Source organism: Scyliorhinus torazame, chromosome 13 (assembly GCF_047496885.1).
Source record: "Scyliorhinus torazame isolate Kashiwa2021f chromosome 13, sScyTor2.1, whole genome shotgun sequence".
Taxonomy (NCBI): Eukaryota; Metazoa; Chordata; class Chondrichthyes; order Carcharhiniformes; family Scyliorhinidae; genus Scyliorhinus; species Scyliorhinus torazame.
In genome coordinates, this window is record NC_092719.1 from 157,973,960 (window position 1) to 157,987,566 (window position 13,607).

Consider the following 13,607-nt stretch of genomic DNA (forward strand, 5'->3'; position numbering starts at 1 on the left):
GTGGGAGCGAGATGGTCTCTAGTCGAAGAAGCACCTTTCAAGCATCTAAGGATTCTGGGAGACATATCCTCGCATGGCCAGGTGTTTGAAGGACCATCGGACAGGCTTTACTGCTGCTGGTGGATTTAAGAAACCATTCAAAAATTGAAGAAAGTTTCTGGAGATGGTCACTCAAAGTTACTACTCAGTGAATCGAATATATAGGAAACTATTGGAAGCTGGGAGCTAGTGTGGATTGCTTATTATTAGGACTGTAGTTCAGTGGGGAGGGCAATGTATAATTGGTATAAAAGGGCAACGTTTATTTCTGTAGTCTAAAGTAGTAACTAGAATTTCAAATTTATTTTAAGTTCTCAGTCTCCATGGACATCATAACAAAAGTATCAATGCGACTCTCATGACAGTCTGTGACAAAGGTAAAATATCACTCCATATCCTCCTCAACCTGTCTGCAGCCTTTGACACCGTTGACCACACCTTCTGCTGGAGGTGTTAGTGCTGCTCATCATGTTTTCCAAAACACTGTTTTCCAGAGTGAAGTTCAGGTTCCTGTTTTCACGCAGATAATTTCACAATAAAATTAATTTATTGCTCATTATCTTTTGAAATTTCCAAATCTGCGACTTCTACAACCCAGAGGGACAAAGGCAGCAAAAGCATTGGAACGCCGCCATCTAAAAGTTTCTCTCCAAGTCACTCACCATCCTGACTTGAAAAGATATCACTGTCCTTCACTGTCACTGGGTCCAAATCCTGTATCTCCCTTCATAACAGCACTTTAGCTGTGCCTACGCCACAGGGACTGCAGCAGCTCAAGAAGGCAGCTTCTTGAGGGCATTCGGGATGGCCAGTGAAAATGCTGGTCTAGCTCACAAACCGTGAAATAATTTTAAAATATGTTCTTCATCAACTCACAAAGGCAGCTCACCACCACTTTCTTGAGGGCATTCTGGGTGGCCAGTGAAAATGCTGGTCTAGTCCACCTACCATGAAATCATTTGAAAATATCTTCTTCATCAGGGGTCCAAGTTACAGCTGCGTAAGCTGCTCCCAGGTTGCGGAGTAGGCTGACAGTCAGGAAATGCAGATCAAAAGCAGCAAAAACTCTCACGTTAGCAGGAATGTCCTCCAAAGTATGATAATCACCTCCAAAACAGTGAAAGCACACTCTCAGATAAGGCCATTCGAGCCTTTCTTTTAGGTAGAGAAACAGCTGTTAGGGCTCAGTATTTTAAAGCCTTTGCTGCCTGTCAATTGCCTAGGCCTGTCAATTCCTGCTGTTGTATCACCTTGATTTACCTGGACTTGCTCCAAGAATACCAAGAAACACATGCACTCAGAATTTTTGCAGAAAACGGTTGTTAATGACCACTTCATATATTTAAATAGCAAAACTGCCTTTACAATGGAAGCTTCCCATGTGCGTTCTGGTTGACTTCCTGACCTGCTAGCTGTTTCAGCTGTTTTAACCTCGTGCCTCACAGAAACCCACCCACCATGTCAGGTTCAAATTCCTCCCTAAGTATTGCATGGCCAGAGAGAAAGTTCCAGATGAAGACACAAATTTTGAATTCAATATAAGGTGCCTTTTATTATCAAAGATGACAAGCAAAATCCTGGTTGTTAACTTTAGCAGAAGATAGATGTGAATAAAGGTAGTATTTCAGAACCCTAGGTTTAAGTTTTACTGCATTAGAGTTTTCACTTGCATGCAATCATCAATCTGGGCACAAATTACTATAACGATCAGTGAGTGCTTGGGCCTGAGCCATTCCCAATTTATATCAATGACTTGGACGAGGGAACCAAAGGGAACCAAATGTAATATTTCCAAGTTTTCTAATGACATAAAACTAGGTGGAAATGTGAGTTGTGAAGAGGATGCAAAGAGGCTTCAAGGGTATTTAGGCAGGCTAAGTGAGTGGGCAAGGACATGGCAGATGGAATATAATGTGGGAAAATGTGAAGTTATCCACTTTGGTAGAAAAAGTAAATGTAGAGTATTTCTTAAATGAGAGATTGTGATGTGTTGCTGTCTAAAGGGACCTGTTCACAAGTCACAGAAAGCGAACTTACAAATGGTATGTTGGCCTTTATTGTAAGGAGTAAAGGAGTCTTGCTGCAATTGTATAGAGCCTTGGTAAGACCGTATCTGGAGTGTTGTGTACAGTTTTGGGCTCCTTACCTTACTTGCTACAGAAGGAGTGCAATATAGGCTCATCAGACTGATTCCTGGGATGGCAGGATTGTCCTATGTGGAGAGTTAGAGGGGTATGAGACAGCCTAATTGAAGCATATAAAATTCTGACAGGTCTCGACAGGTAAATGCAAGAAGTATGTTTCCCCTCGCTTGAGGGTCTAGAACCAGGGGACACAGTCTTAGAATAAAAGGTAGTCATTTAGGACCGAGATGAGGAGGAATTTCTTCACTCAGAAGGTGGTGAATCATTGAAATTCTCGACCCCAGAGGACTGGAGGCTCAGTCATTGAGTATATTCAAGACTGAGATTGATAGATTTCTACATCTTAACGATATTAAGGGATATGGGGATAGTGTGATAAAACCACATTAAGTGAGAAGATCAGCCATGATCTAGAAATGAGGAGCTCTTATTTCCTATGTTTCTAAATTGTGCCTGAAAATACACTTGTTTCCAAAGTGAAATTGTGGTTCAAGTATTCGCTCAAATAATTTTGCAATAAAATAAGTTAATCGATTTACTCAACAAACTATGTGGAACCATTAACAGTTTTCTTGGGTATACTCTCGTAAGTACCCTCATAGGGTATACCCTATGTAAGTTGCTTTGTACATTAAACATTTTTTTCATGTTTGAAACCTTTAAATTTGCACCAAAGTAAACCGGCTTAATTTGAAGAGCCTTTCCAAACAGTCTCAATCAAGAGATGTGCGGGAGGGGGGAACGTATGCCCAGTTTTTGGGCAGGGCCAGCTTTCAGCACTATTTTTATATCAGCGTTAAAGATCGCAGATATTTTATTTATTCTGGACAGAACGCAGATTAAAATTTCCTTGATTTATTCCATGGCGGTTTGACAAGTTTCTTGTGCTTTACATCCTGAATGGAAACTCTTGGCTACTATATTGGTAAAATTGATAAAGGAAAGAATATCATGCTAATATTTTAAACTTAAATGCCTGCATTTAATCTCTAACTTGAAGCAAGTCAACAAATTCCTTCACAGATATGTTTTCCTGTCCTTTCAGAGCTGCCCACTGGGTGGGAGAAGATAGATGATCCTGTATATGGTGTCTACTATGTTGAGTAAGTTTATGAATTTCTGCTGTATTATCTGGAAGACAACTGAGCCAATTACCAATAATTAAGTAGAAATGATTGTAATCGAGAAAAAGGTATTATCCAGTTTTACCCTTTTTATTTTCTGGCTTCCATAAAGCTATTCCCTCTGCCTAATTTTTCTTGCCCTCACACTCCTCCCATCCAGCCCTGTCATAGATCCTGGGTCCCTCTGATGCCTTACTGTGTGAAGCAGCTGCACTCTGTATTTTTTAACTCTTTGTGTGAAGAAATATTTGATCTTTGGTTCTTCAGATCTGCAATGCTTTCAACATTTTTCTACGTTTAAAAGGTATATACATTATTCCTCCCTTTGAACTCGCAAGTCTGCTTTCTCAGAGGAGGAAGCCTAACTGAGGCATATTCGCCGCTGAAAGACGTTCGTGGTGCTCCCTGCTCGACTGATGGGAGGCACTCGGTGTCCTGATAAATTGTATTTTCCCTTCATCGTTTGTCATGTTTGTTAATCTCTTAAACATCACCAGCAACTCTTGGCTTATTTGGTTAGTCACTGATCAATGCCCAAGATTTGCCAATTGGCTGGTAATCATGTCACAACATGTCTCTGAAGACATCGCAGATTTTTCTGGCTAGGATCGATTGTTCTTGATACCGTCCACAGAAAATGAAGTCTGTGTCAAAATTCCAGGGGAGGTTTTGGTTGTGAGATATATTTGTTTGGATTCTTCATAGTATTCTGTGTTACATCATATTTTACTGGCAACATGAGCATGCTAATATGAACAGTATATGTTTGGCGCAAAAGCAACATAAATGTTCATTTCTTTGAGGATGTATGTTTTTGCGGAAGCAGGATTTATTAGAGAATTAATGGATAATATTTATTTTTGCTGTCAGCTTCTGAATTTGCTGATACTAAATTAGACACTCCTTCCTGGAACTGGTTTCTATCTTAACATAACACCGTCTCTTTCATTAGTCACATCAACAGGAAAACGCAGTACGAGAATCCTGTTGCTGAGGCCAAACGCAAAAAGCAATTTGAGCAGCAGCAAGCAGAAGGTGAGTTTTGAATTTTAACCAGTATGTCACTCAGAAACTTTCATGACGAAAATCAGATGACTCCCCGACAACATCTGCATAGGCTATTGGCACTGAACCCATCCATTCAATCATCAATGTGGCATTATACGGCTTACCTACTGCGCCTATCCTTCACAAAAAAATAACTGTCCAGGGGAAGTGATGAGTAATTTTAAATCTGCCACCATTATGAGAAAAACATGAGTTATTTCAAAATGTTTTCTTATTGTTAAGTATATGATTCCTTAAATAGTAATTGTTGAAAGTGAACCTGCCTTGAGGTCTCATTGTTTGGGGTGGATCGGTGGCACAGTGGTTAGCACTGTTATCTCACAGCGCCAGGGTCCCATGTTCGATTCTAACCTCGGGTCACTGTCTGTGTGGAGTTTGCATGTTCTCCCCGTGTCTACTTAGGTTTCCTCCGGGTACCCCCGGTTTCCTCCCACAGTCCAAAGATGTGCAGGTAAGGTGAATGCTTAATTGCCCAAAAGTAAGGTGGTGTTACAAGGCTAGGAGAGGGGAATTGGGCCTAGGTAGGGTGCTCTATCGGTGCAAGGGCCGGTGCAGACTCGATAGACTGAATGGCCTCCTTCTGCACTGTAGGGATTCTATGAAATTGTATACTCAAATAATATTTTGAAATCATACTTTCCTCACCTCTCAGAGTGGACAGAGCAACAAGCATCTCCTGGCCCCAAAGCTCCAAGCTATGTGCAGAATAATCAGGAATCTTTCAGAGAAACCCCAGCACAAGGTATGTTTGATTTGGCACAATCGCTGATCACTTGCAAATGAAAGAGAACTGTCATAAAGGGGATACAATGGATAAAACATCTTGCTTGAGGGTGAGGTTGGTTGGGAAAGGGTTGTGTTCATTTGCTGTAAATTTACAAACATACAATGCCCTGCAACTTCTGTAGAGTAATAGCAGAATATTCAAACTGGCAACTGCAAAAAGAAAAGGCTTAAAACCTGTTTTAACACTATCTTTCCTACAAGGTGAATAATCCTTAACAAAAAGTAGATGTCATTTGGATGGTGTGCAGAATAATAGCATCCATACCTGTGGAGCTCAGAGTTAGCCTCTAAAACCAGATTGAAGTTTCTGAAGACATACTTATTTGATTTCAACATGTTTAAAATATTTAACCATGTTGCAATTTCTTTCACTCACTCCCAAACTGAACAGAAACTCTTCAATTTGCAAATTATTTATCTGAACAGGAAAGCCCTTCTTTACACGAAACCCTTCAGAGTTGAAGGGGCAGTTCATCAACACCAAGCTGAAGAAGAGTACCCGAGGGTTTGGATTTACAGTTGTCGGTGGTGATGAACCTGATGAATTTCTACAGATTAAAAGTTTGGTTCTTGATGGGCCTGCTGCACTGGATGGCAAAATGGAGACAGGTACCAAATTAAAAGAATTTGATTACATATGTATCGGACAGGACCTTTCAGCCGCGCCCGCCCGACGATCGGAAATTCCTGCCCGAGGTCAATGGACCTTTACATGGTCCCCATCCCATCTGTGGCGATCTTACAGCGGGCATGGCCACAAAATCCACCCCTTAATGTTTTATTTTGCAAGTCCCCAGTTTTTGACTTTCTACAATGGGTTGGGCAGATCCATGGAATAAATTTCTTGTAAAGAAAACTCCACCTCTGTAAAATGAGTATCCAGATGGGATCTGCCATTATTTTTTGAATATAGTGTTCCACTGGCACTGTACTCCATTTAAGGTCTAAGGTGAGAATGAATAAGGAAGTTTGGGTGCAAGTTATTGCTGAGAATTGAGTCTGTGACACAAAACACCACCCAGCCTACTGCAACCTCCATGAATGTCAGGCAGGGTCACTGGTTTGCAGTGTGACTAACCAAATCAAATTGTGCTGTTTTGGGGATCACACTTTATGATAGTGCTTGCTTATAATTCAGTTTATGATGATTGAAAAGTCATGTTCCATTTCTATTCCATTGGACTTCGGAGTCTTCCTATAAAAAACACCAACTGTTGCCTTCGAACATTGCCTGAATTCATACCTAGCTATTTAACTTGACCTTAGATTATTGGCTACATTCAGTATATCTACCTTTGGTACTTAGCACTCTTTGATTACTGTCATTGTCAAAATATTATGCAAATTGCTACTTTTTGTTGCATTGCACTACACCTATTGTGAATTAATATGTACTTGTGAAGTTAATGTGCATACATTAAATAATTGACGATGCATTAATGAAACTAATCTCTTCTAATTCTCCCTCTTAGGTGATGTTATAGTAAGTGTAAACAGCAGTTGTGTACTGGGATACACCCATGCACAAGTTGTGAAAATATTCCAGTCTATTCCAATTGGTGCAACCGTGGATCTTGAACTTTGCCGGGGTTATCCTCTGCCATTTGATCCAGACGATCCAAATACTAGTTTGGTGACATCAGTAGCTATTTCAGATAAAGAGCCAATTATTGTCAATGGCCAAGAAAATTATGACTCCCTTTCAAGCCACAGTAGCCAAACAGCTCCTGCAAATGGGAACGGAGTGAAAGACCAGAGACCATATAGTCCATCATCTGGCGATGTTTCATCAAATGGATCCCATACAGGCTACACCAATGACAATGTCTCCTTGGCTTCCTCTATAGCAACTCAGCCTGAACTTATAACTGTTCATATAGTTAAAGGACCTATGGGTTTTGGTTTTACCATAGCAGACAGCCCTGGAGGCGGTGGCCAAAGAGTTAAACAAATTGTGGATGGTCCGCGCTGCCGTGGTCTGAAGGAAGGGGATCTCCTATTAGAAGTGAACAAGAAGACTGTCCAGAACCTAACCCATAATCAAGTAGTTGATACACTGTTAGAATGTCCCAAGGGAAGTGAAGTGACACTCCTGGTTCAACGAGGAGGTAAGTGTTGAATCTACCTTCTGACTATTTTTGATATGCATGGCTGAAACTTTTCAATAAAGTTCCATACTGTGCAGTTCATTCCCTGCTGCTCATCATTCCCTGCAGTCTACAAACATATCTGTATATTCTGTGTAATAATAAAATTGACCTGACTGTTGCTTTTGGAGAAATGCTCAACTGCCTTTTATTTGGAAAAGGCATATCCACCTGTACTTCGTACTTTGTGTTTCTAAATTATTTTGGAAATCACACACAGCTCATTCAGTTTAAGATCGCTGTTGGTAAAATCTCTTTATAATTTTATAGTCTTAATAGCTTTTGCTACATTCAGTTCTTGGTAGGCAATGAGAGAGCTCACTGTGGTGCAGTAAGTTTAATCTTCTGATTACCTTTTGACAAAGAGTATAAAACCCAATTATATAATAGGATAATTTAATTTGTTCATTCGGTGGAAAAAATTTGTTGGGGAGGGGAAGAAATGACAACTTTGTACAGAAGAGGTGAGCGAAACCTTTAATGCTTGCACACAGTGAGTTTGATTCATGTCTAAGGTTTAATTGATGCAACAATACTAAATGGCTGTAACGACCAGAGTTCAATTAGTAATTTGATTCTAACGGCTGTCGTGGCAATGTATTATTTTGTCCTCGTTATTGGAACAAATTGAACGATTTAAAACAAGGCATTAATGAAAATTAAATATATGAGCTTGAAGTAAAGTCTGATGATAATGGATAAACATTTAACATATTTTATATGGCATTCCTCTGTCTACTATTGAAAAGAAATAGCGAATGTCCTCTTAAAAAGCAGGTAATTATTATATGAATGTATTTATTGCCAGGAGTAAGCTCTAGTCTTAACTATATATATTACATATACCCATCTGTAAAATAACAGTTCTTGCGTCATGCCCGTGTCAGCTTTCTCTCTCCAGCTAAGTGATTTCTAACAAACTTTTTCCATTGCCTCCGCAATCATACCGTGCAGAACTATTGTCAGATACGCAGCCACCTGCCCAACTATATACCCTGCACAGAAATTTAGAATAAAATAAAAATGCAGTGATTTAGGGTGGAAGAATTACAGACCCATAACCTTTCTCATCTGATCTTATAATTTTCCATCAATTCCCCCTTCTCTCCTTGTCTGTTCTCCCAGCGCACCCTGCCAGATATCACTGGAAACCTCCAATATCCTTTCCGTGTGTAAGCTCAGCTTACCCGAGATATTAAAAGGAATTTCCTAGAAATGAAGCATCACTTAATTTTTTCTCTTGATTTGGAAAAATCAAAATCTCTGTACTGTTGCATGGCCCCCTTGCAATTCTAGCGGCGGCTGTTGCCCCTTCACACTTTCTTATCTGGGCCTAATTAACCCCCACCCTCTAACCCTGTCTACACAGGTTTTGACTCACTTGAGTGCAACCTGGCTGCTACTGATTCAATTTGTTTATTCATAATTTTTATGGTATTTGAGATTGAACAAAAATCTCTCTGGTTAATTTTTCATTATATTATACGTCATCCTGTGGGCAACACATAAAAATATTTTATATGGGAAGAAAAGGAAATAAGCACAAAATATTTTCTAGTAATGTAATGGGCTGGCCAAGGAGCCAACAGCTAGCATTATATATTTTTTCTATTAATTGCGCTATCTGCCAAAGCAACTTGACTTGCAATGATCAAACGTCATTGAATAAACTCGGTTTGTTCTCACTGGAACAACGGAGGTTGAAGGGGCGACCTGATAGAGGTCTACAAAATTATGAGGGGCATAGACAGAGTGGATAGTCAGAGGCTTTTCCCTAGGGTAGAGGGGTTAATTACTAGGGGGCATAGGTTTAAGGTGAGAGGGGCAAGGTTTAGTGGAGATGTACGAGGCAAGTTTTTTACACAGAGGGTAGTGGGTGCCTGGAACTCGCTGCCGGAGGAGGTGATGGAAGCAGGGACGTTAGTGACATTTAAGGGGCGTCTTGACAAATACATGAATAGGATGGGAATAGAGGGATACGGACCCAGGAAGTGTAGAAGATTTTAGTTTAGTCGGGCAGCATGGTCGGCACGGGCTTGGAGGGCCGAAGGGCCTGTTCCTGTGCTGTACTTTTCTTTGTTCTTTGTTTGTTCTTTGTCAACAACAGCAGCATTATTTAATGTTGACAGCTAACACTATCTTTCATAGCTTTTACCAGGATCCCTGGAACTATCAATATTTCCAGGTCCCTGTGGGTATGATACTTTTCAGGATGTTCCTTATATCATCTAATTTAAAAACCATTCATCTGGACTATTATTTATGCTGCTTTGGCATCCAATGCAGCCAATAAACTATTAGAACTAAGATAGAAAAATGATAACTATTATATTGTATTAGAGAGGCTTGTGTTCAGTCTCAAATACTATAGAAGTTGACAATTACTTAATACTATTTCGTATCAGCCAATGAGCTGGAATACTGTGTACAGTTTTAGTCTCACATAAAGAATGATGTACCAACGTGGGAGTGCAAGAAAGGTTCACTAGACTGATTCCCAGGATGAGGAGATTTTCCTACGAGGAGAGATTAGATAAACTTGGCCTATATCTCCCAGCATTTGGAGGAATGAGAGGTGATTTCAATGGAACATGATAAATTTATGATGTTTGCCATGAAAACAAAGGTCTCACATTAAGACACTGACCATTTAGGACTGAGATTGCTGTTGATATTCAGTTGTTTAAAATGGTATGTGCAATAAGGTCAATAGATTTTTGAATACTCAGTAATTCATGGGATATGTAAATAGTAGGAGAAAGCGGGGTTGAGGTAAGGTAAAGGTAACGTCGTCATAGTTCCAGGTGACCATAGACTCTTTGAGGGGGCGAGCTGACTGGTGGTGATTTAACCAGAGGTGAGGGGCAAGGTTGAGAAGCCTGGGCCTTCATGAATAACCTCAGCTCTTGCTGCTGCTATCGCTCTGCATCACAAACCAGCTATATAGCCAATAGCTTGAGGTAGAAGGTACTGAATAATGGAGCAGGCTCAAAAGGTTGCATAGCCTACTATGCCACTCATATGTCTTATGTGGCTCACCTGGGCCATTCTTTAAAATGACAGACTCTACTCCTGGTGCCCTTTGTGAATTGAATCAGAATCTATGGTCAAAATAATGTCAATTTGGGGACAAAATGCGTTTTTAGATCTGATTAAATTGTTAGGAGATTTTAATGTATATTGCATGAGAGAACTCTTAGCTGGCTATACATTTGTCCATTTATCAGTCTTGGAGGGGTGAAGCTACCACAAAAATGTTGCAACCGAGATGAGTGATTTAGTTAGTTGTGCAAGTTAAGTTTTAATAAAACACAAGCATTTCTCTGTGACATGCAAATACTCATTGGTGGAATTCCTCCTGTTGAAAGGGGAAAACCCTTGATCCTGGAAGTTCAATTCATCTCTGTGCTGAATGAGAAAACACATTTATCCTTCATACCTCACTAGCTCTGTATTTTGAATGTATCTTTTAAATGAAGATCTCAGCGCATTCAATATCCTCAACTAGTTAACACAGGAAAAGTGATGCATGAGGAAATTATACTATTCGTCCTTTAAGAACTTATGGGCTGGATTCTCCGATTCTGGGGCCCTACGCCGGCATGGGAACGGTTGCATATTAAGCCAGTAAAACTGGCGCAAAACGACCATGGATTCCCCGTTTCGTTGGGGGCTAGCAGGACGGCAGCCTAGCGCACCCGGCTCCAGCTGCCGATACACCCCAGAGAATTGCCGTTTCCGTGGCCGTGCATGCGCAGGCCGGTGGCTGCAGCGGCCGCGCCGTGCAACATAGCATAGGCTGCTCGCGGACCCGGCCCGCGAAATAGTCCCCTCCTTTGGCTGGCTCGCGCCCCCCCCCCCCCACCACCACCACAGTGCCCCCAGCCCCAAACAATGTCCACTCCTGTCCGCGGATTGGCCCTCCCTCGACTGAGTCCGCAGCCACCATGCCGAGTTTCCGACGGGTGAAACCATGGGAGACCCACGTCATCTGGCAGGTTTGGAATTGGGGAGGTCACTTCACGAAGCAAGCAGATGGCAAGTGGGGACCCTGCCATATTCCTGTCTGACCGATTAAGTCCATGACAGGAAGATCCACATATGGCCTTCCAGCTGAGGCAATAAATGCCCATTTAAGGGTCTCATCCTGCTGTTGCTGGCATTATCCTGGCATGGCCTTGCCATATAGGAACTATGACAAGCAAATGCGTAGAGTTGCTTCCAAGATCCCAGAGAGGGTTCCTCATTATCTAATCGAGGGCCCCAGCTCACCTGCCTTTGCTGCCAACCTCTCCTCAGACTCCACCCCCACAACCCCTCTCTCACAATCACTCATCAATACCCTGGCATCCAGCAACAATCCTTGGCCTCGGGTGGGGTTGATTGTTCGCAGAAGCCACAGCCTCCCCAGTTGTGCTGCTGCTCAGTCACTTGCCACTGATTGACCAACAGCTCTTGGCTTCATTCCCCAGAGTTGATCCGTGGAGGGCCTGCCACTGCCCAGTTAAATGCCAGAGTGGCACTTAATTCAGCAGGCCTTCCCTATGAGAGGTGATGTGGGGTTCTTGTCAGCTCATCGCTTCCATTAAACACCACCCAATACGTACAGTAGTGAACTGTGGCTTATGTTGCTCAGAAACAGGCTATCAAATGCATGATACAACACCCAAGGTTGCTACCACTCACCCAAAAAAACAATTATTGTACCTTGAAGTCCAAAACAATAGCTATTTATTGTATCATGTTTAGAGAATGCAAAATAGGAGCAGATGACAAAATTAGTTATGAGCAAAGAGATAAAAAGCAACTTCCTCAATCCCAATTTTCTGCTAGTAATGGGCATGAATCCACTGAAATGAAACTGTTGGAATTTTTGCAGCATTGTGTTTTATTTTGGGGATCCTAATACACATGTTCCAGTACTTTGGGAGAAACCTTTCACTGGCTTCATGCAGATTATGCCAACTGTACCATGGTAGCTATTAGATAAGTTCTGTTGAGAACTAATATAAATGGGAAAGAATTTATTAAAATTTCTTGCATTGGGCAGTTCATCAGCCAGTCATGATGATTGTATCAATCGAAGATTAAGCAATTAAACTTCCAATTTGAATTATTTTCACTGGTGGGAGGATGGATAATCAGAGGGCACATGTTTAAGATAATTGGCCAAGGTGGAGTTTAGGAAAAAATTGTTAATTGTTATGACCTGACCTGGAAAAGGTAGTAAACGATTCAACGGTAACATACATGAGGCATGTGTACTTGATAGGGGGGGAAAACTGCAGAACAGTGGGGAAAGAACAGGGCAGCACAGTGGTTAATACTGCTGCCTCATGGTACCAGGGACCCAGGTTCGATTCTGACCTTAGGTAACTGTCTGTGTGGAGTTTGTATGTTCTCCACATGTCTGCGTGGGTTTCCTCTGGATGCTCTGGTTTCTTCCCACAGACCAAAGATGCGTGGGTTAGGTGGATTGGCTGTGATAAATTCCCCCTTCGTGTCAAAGGACATGCAGGTTCGGTTACGGGGATAGGGTGGGATGGAAGGCGTGTCGACATGGGTAGAGTACCGTTTTGAAATGTTGGTGCAGACTCAAAGGGCCGAATGGCCTCCTTCTGTACTATCGGGATTCTGAGCTTCTGAGAGACTAATTTGATAGCCTATGTAAAGAACTGACACAAACATGGTGGCTTTTCTCTGTGCAGTAAGATTCTATGATCATAATTAAATTTCATATATTCATAATAAAATGGTAAATCATCTTATTGCACATAAAGTGGCTGTTCTCCCTGCACCACAGAAATAGTTCACTACATATCAGGGACTTTGTGATGTCTCTGATCAGGGGCGAAATTCTCCGGTATCAGCGCGATGTCCGCCGACTGGCCCAAATCAGTCGGGCATCGCGCCGCCCCAAAGGTGCGGAATGCTCCGCATCTTGGGGGGCCGAGCCCCAACCCTAAGGGGACTAGGCCTGCGCCGGACGAATTTCCGCCCCGCCAGCTGGTGAAAAAGGCCTTTGGTGCCCCGCCAGTTGGCGCGGAAATGACATCTCCGGGCGGCGCATGCGCGGGATCGTTAGCGGCGCATGCGCAGTGGAGGGAGTCTCTTCTGCCTCCGCCATGGTGGAGACCGTGGCGAAGGCGTAAGCAAAAGAGTGCCCCCACGGCACAGGCCCGCCCGCCAGATCGCCCCGCAACCCCCCCCCCCCCCCCCCCCCCCAGGACCCCGGAGCCCACCCGCTCCGCCTTGTCCCGCCGGTAAGGTAGGTGGTTTAATCTACGCCGGCGGGACAG

At 42.3% G+C, this 13,607-nt stretch overlaps 1 protein-coding gene across 15 annotated transcripts in view; it reads left to right on the forward strand.

Annotated features, from left to right (window-relative positions):
- The window catches only part of magi1b (membrane associated guanylate kinase, WW and PDZ domain containing 1b), a 679,590-nt gene that overhangs the window by 557,468 nt on the left and 108,515 nt on the right, over positions 1-13,607 (forward strand). For all 15 annotated transcript variants that reach the window (XM_072472328.1, XM_072472316.1, XM_072472318.1 and 12 more), the window contains 5 exons: positions 3,229-3,286; positions 4,260-4,342; positions 5,028-5,117; positions 5,588-5,770; positions 6,634-7,269. In XM_072472328.1, the coding sequence (XP_072328429.1) occupies positions 3,229-3,286; positions 4,260-4,342; positions 5,028-5,117; positions 5,588-5,770; positions 6,634-7,269 (1,050 nt within the window). The remainder of the gene's footprint in view (positions 1-3,228; positions 3,287-4,259; positions 4,343-5,027; positions 5,118-5,587; positions 5,771-6,633; positions 7,270-13,607) is intronic.